This window comes from Lathyrus oleraceus, chromosome 4, assembly GCF_024323335.1.
Source record: "Lathyrus oleraceus cultivar Zhongwan6 chromosome 4, CAAS_Psat_ZW6_1.0, whole genome shotgun sequence".
Lineage (NCBI taxonomy): Eukaryota > Viridiplantae > Streptophyta > Magnoliopsida > Fabales > Fabaceae > Lathyrus > Lathyrus oleraceus.
Window position 1 is genome coordinate 98,867,938 of NC_066582.1, and position 6,000 is coordinate 98,873,937.

Sequence of the window (6,000 nt, forward strand, 5' to 3'; positions counted from 1 at the left end):
CAAATAAATTAGCATCAAATAATGGTTTTTCAAATTAAAATTAAAAAATAGACCAAAGGATGATTCTTTAGCTCACCTCCAAACTCTGAAACAAACCCTTAAAAGGTTCTATGGAAAAAAGAATATTCATAGAGCACCAAGAAAAAAGAGTACAACATAACCAATTATTCTTTTTTAATTCCATTACATCAAAGCAATACCACAAAATAGTTATGGTACAATATAAGCTACTCATCCAACAAAACATGAAAACATTGGAAGAATCTACACACACAAAAAAAAAGGGTTAAAATTGAAAGGAATGTGTTTTGTTTCTATGACAAAACTCTCCTAATAAATCAGAAGCAGAATTAGCCATAATAGTAGCAAACTCAGTAAAACTAATAACACCATCACCATCCATATCAGCTTCTTTAATCATCTCTCTAAGCTCTTTATATGTAAGAGGCTGACCCATTTTAGCCATAGCTCCAGCCAATTCAGCAGCTGAAATATAACCATTTCCATCACGATCAAAGCACTTAAACACACCTATGAGTTGTTCTTGATTCACTAATACCTCTTCATTCATCATGTTTGGCATTATGGCTCCTACTAATTCATCAAACTCAACAGAACCGTTTCTGTTTGAGTCCATCTTTGATAACATGACTTGAACTTGGTCACCTGAAGGTTTCAGACCTAATGAACGAATAAGTGCTGCTAACTCTAACATTGTTAGGCTTCCATCTGAATCCATGTCGAATCGTCTGAAGATTTCTCTTAACTGATTAAGTTGATCAGCTTTAACCTTTGACATTATTATTAGTAATAAAGATAAGGCAAAGTTGAAATGAAAAGTTTGGAAGAGAAGTGTGGCTTATTTTGGTTTCAATGCTATGTGTCTTTTGAAAGGTTTGGAACATAAAGCGCGTCGGTGGCTATATGTGATTATTATAATGTCAGTGATGCTTTAATAGTATCGTGCTTTCTAGGAAACTCATGTGCAATGTCGTCGTAGATTCTTGGCAATTAGCATGACACTTATTTAATCATGGTAAGTGGTGTATTATTATTATAGTTTTAGGATTATATTAGAACTTTATAAGGGTGATGATTACCTTGATTATTGTAACTGTATTTTAGTACGAAATTGATGTGAGAAGTTTAGAAAATGCAAGGAACACAAGTCCGAAATTTTTTTTAGTGATAAAAACAAATTTTAAATTAGGAGATTTTGGGTATGAGTTTTACTAATATATTTTTAAGATCAGTGTGTAAAATAGGATATAATATAGGATAAAGACACAATGGTAAGATATTGGACAGTAGGATGGAAATAATCCTGTCTAGAGGTAAAATTTGTCACGGATATAGGTTATAATCCTGTCTAGAGGTAAAATTTGTCACGGATATAGGTTGGATAGCATAATAGCTACCAATTAATAAAATAAATAAATATTTAATTATCTGATTTCTTATAAATACTTATACGAATTTGATAATAGATTAATAATTAGAAAAATTATTTAAATATTTTTTAAAATTATTATACTTGATAGGTTCTTTTTATTAATAACCACTTCAATAATCTTTTATTCACTTAAAACTATAGTTTCATACTTTTTTTCCACGCTATTTATATTATATATAAAAAATTAATAAGTTACAATATTAAAAAAAAAGGTATCCATGACTATCTGCAATCACTTGTGGGTATCTCAAAATCCTCAGATACTTGTGTGACATATATCAGCACGAGTATGCACATTTACAAATAGGACGGATGTCGGAAAACTAGTACTCGTGTCTACGGGTACCCATTATCATCCTTATTGGACACTGATATAATATGATAATAATATGATAGATTTATTTTGTTATGTGATTGATAAAGAATAATAATAAAATATGATATCATTATTTTATATTTTTTGGTACGGTGGGAAAAGAAAAAAAATAACAGAAAATTATTTAAAAAATAAAGTCTCACTAGTATAGTTAGCAGGAGAGTGATGGTTCCAACAACAGGATTCGCAAAACACCAGTAGGCAGCATCATTATTAGTTCTATATTTTACTAGGTAGTTAGCACAAACATTCTACTCCTTATGAATATGAAATATTTGAACTCGTCATTTCCTAGAGAGAACCTCTTTGATATTGTGAATAATTGTTGCATAGTGATGTTAAACATTAAAAGACTCTGACATAAACTTGATACTAGAGTTGGAGTCGGAATAACACATCAAGTATTTGATGTCAAGTTTCCATGTCATACAAAACCATGATATAACGTCATCAGGTCAGCATGAAGGATGTTTGAATAACCAATATTACCTGCAAAATCGTGAAACCAAACATCAACAGCATGTCGAGTCAATCCACCAAAACCCGAGATGTCGAGATTATCGAGGCTAATATCTTTAATATTCAAAATCATATTATTATATTTGTGTGCATTCTACATGATCGTTCTTGTTGGATGAGACATATTATGCACTACGCCAAAAACTGGAATAGACAGCGCACCTTAGAGGGCGCTTTATTACAAAAGCGCACTCTAAAGTGAAGAGAAAAAATAAGGAGCGAACAACTGGAATAGACAGCGCACTTTAGAGGGCGCTTTTGTAACAAAGCGCCCTCTAAAGTGAAGCGAAAAAATAATGAGGAAATGGAGGGACACCAATAGAGGGCGCGTTTATGAAAGCGCCCTCTAAGGGTACCCTTAGAGGGCGCTTTTAAAAAAGCGCTCTCTAAGTCCATGTACATTTCCAGTTTATAAGGCGCTTTTGGAAAGCCTTAGAGAGCGCTTTTAGAAGCGTCCTCTTAGGCCCCCTTTAGAGGGCGCTTTTTTTACACAAGCGCCCTCTAAGGTCCCCTTTAGTAAACATTAAAATTATAACATATACTGCATTTACTCAAAATAATGAGGAAATGGAGGGACACCAATAGAAGGCGCGTTAATGAAAGCGCCCTCTAAGGGTACCCTTAGAGGGCGCTTTTAAAAAAGCACTCTCTAAGTCCATGTACATTTCCAGTTTATAAGGCGTTTTTGGAAAGCCTTAGAGAGCACTTTTAGAAGCGCCCTCTTAGGCCCCCTTTAGAGGGCGTTTTTTTTACACAAGCGCCCTCTAAGGTCCCCTTTAGTAAACATTAAAATTATAACATATACTGCATGTCTCTTTATTTTCCCTCGCTATATGCTATTTCGTAAACATAACTGGATTTTCTCTCTACTGCGATTACTCTCTACTGCGATTACTCTCGTCCTCCGTTCGTTCTCCCTCTCTCACCGTCGTCGTCGCCGTCGCCTTTTTCTGCTGCTGCGTTCACGTTCACTGAGTTATCTGCGTCCACCGTCGCTGTTCACTTTCTTCTCCATCGTTACCGTCACCTTGAAGGTATTTCTCTCAATAGTTTGTATTTTCAAGTGTTTGATTAGGGCATTTTCTAAACTGAGTTTTACATTTTGTGCATTATGTTGATTAATGTTGTTTAGGGCAAACGAGCACTATATGGTGTTCATGAGCACCTTGTTGAAAATCATTTTTTTTATTTTTTTGTGTATGGTTTTGATCACTGAATGTTGTATGTTGTATGGTTATGTAAGGTTTTTTATTTCTGATTGAAAACTGATGTCATTTGGAGTGTGTTTGAGCTTGTGCTTGGAAGTTTGATGATTATGGATGCAAGTTTGTTCATGTTCCAAACACCATAAGTTTGCATTGGTCTTTTGTATGCAGTAGGTGTGTGTGAGTTTGTATTCAATAATGATGAAAAAAAGAGAGAGTTTAGATTGTTGTAACATGAGAGAAATGGAAGGTATATGAATGTGTTTTTTGTGTAGCTTCACGAATATGGTCATTGTCTTACTTGGGTCTTATTGAATCATTTCTATATTACAGATAAAATGGCTAGTAACCAAGACGATACCCATGACGCGAGTGGATCACGTAACAATGTTGAAAATGAAATCAAACGAGGATTGACTGTTATGAAGTCAATCATTCGTGCAAGAGACAATGGTGAAAAATTCGAAGTACGTTGGAGTGCTGAAGACCAACTAATTGAGCCTAACGGTTCAATGTTGGCAAGTTACATTGGTTTCCTTGTTCGACAACATATTCCGATTACATGTGATAATTGGAGAAGTCCGGAATTGAAGGTTGGCAAAGAAAAAATATGGTCCGAGATACAGGTATTTACCATATATTGTTATATGTTTTTTTGTTGACTATTTGTTGACCATATATTGTTATAATATTACTTATAATAACACACTCCATGTGTATGTTTTTTAGAGATCCTTTCACATCGATGAAAGCCGGCAAAAATATTGTATTCAATTGGCCGGAAAAAGACTCCGAGGATTTCGATCCTTTTTGTCCAACAAATTTCTCAAGGATGAGGAAGGAAAATTTGTTGAAGCAGAACGGCCAATGAAGTATGCGGAGATTATTTCAGCCGAAGAATGGGATAACTTTGTCGCCAAACGAAGAAACGAAAAATTCCATGTAATGTCTATTAATTATGGTATTATACAATTGTTAAGTTACTTGGTTCTGATATGCCTTAAACTTTTTTATCCAGGAAGTAAGCGACAAAAATCGGAAAAGGGCATCAAAACCCGCGTATCCGTACAAAAAAGGGCGTACGGGATATGCACGGTTACAACAAAGAATTGTGAGTATATTCAAATGCTATGAGCTTATACATTGTCACAATATGTTATAATTGATGATCTTATAATCTGATTCAATGTGTAGCTAGCCGAGGAGAAAAGTGACGCAACATCTCTTCCGGAGCACGTATTGTGGAAGGCTGCTCGGGTTGGGAAGGATGGGGCTGTCGTTGAAGCGGTTCAAAATGTTTATGACGAATGTGTAAGTATATATAACATTATTTCTTTAATTATATCAAAAAATTTGTTAGACATATAATTCATTTTTAATCTCCTCTAATAATATTTCAGGAGACTTTATCCCAAACCTTACCTTCAACCGAGGTCCAGGAATGCATGAGCCTACTTAGTCGAGTACTAAATGTTCCTGAGTATTCCGGTCGTGTGAGGGGTAAGGGTTTTGGTGTGACTCCGTCGTCATTTTATAAAAAACCAAAAACAAAAAATCCTACCAACAAAGAGGTGATGGAGACCTTGGCGGAGTTAAGGGCATAAGTACTCGAACTGCAAAAGGAGAATGCAATGTATAGAGAGGAAAGGCGCGGTTCCGAGGCAAAAGATACTAGTGACCGAGCTAGTATCAATTGTCAACCGAAATTTCCCGAGGTAATTATATATGTTATTATGAAATTAAAATAGCACTTTTTTACTTGACACATATACACGTTAACAATAACATATTTATTATTGGTTTAGGGCATTACACCTTGTCAGCTGTATCTATCCTCACCAACTTATCGCATAGTTGGCAAGGGAAAAGTGCACAACACTTCGGGTGAATTACTTCACCATAATCCCCTCCCGGTGGGATATATGAAAGTTTCGGTTGACCTTGTATTAGATACGGATGCGCTTCTACCATTACCTGACGTTGTTTCAGAGACAACGTTGATGCGAGATGCAGTCAGATCCTTTGTTGGATGGCCGTCAGATCTAATTTTCCCAGATGCCGAGGTATATATGTTCTAAATGATTATGAATATTTAGTATTCACATTTTAATTCAGCTACAATTATGATATTTAATCAATCCTTATTACATGGTAATGTTAGACTCCTACAAGACCCACACATAAAGCTGGTAAAGGGATTTCAAGACGCATCGAGTCGGTTGCATCTCAAAAAGAGGTACAAATATATATACCCATTGAATTATATACGCAACGATTTTGTTTTATTTTACAATGGTCACTGGGTGTTGGTTGCTATGGATCTTTCGAGACTAATGGTGTATTATCTTGATTCGATACCGAATGATTGGAGTAAATATCCGAGTATGAAGAAGACGGTTGACAAGTAAGTGAAATTCCCCTAAATATTCGTGTGTATTTGTATATTT

At 35.1% G+C, this 6,000-nt stretch overlaps 1 protein-coding gene across 1 annotated transcript; it reads right to left on the bottom strand.

Annotated features, from left to right (window-relative positions):
- Positions 1-157: 157 nt before the first annotated feature.
- Positions 158-922, bottom strand: LOC127073673 (probable calcium-binding protein CML15). Its single transcript, XM_051014852.1, has one exon. The coding sequence runs from the start codon at positions 797-799 to the stop codon at positions 287-289; it is 513 nt and encodes a 170-aa protein (XP_050870809.1). The 5' UTR covers positions 800-922; the 3' UTR covers positions 158-286.
- Between the last annotated feature and the right edge of the window lie 5,078 nt (positions 923-6,000).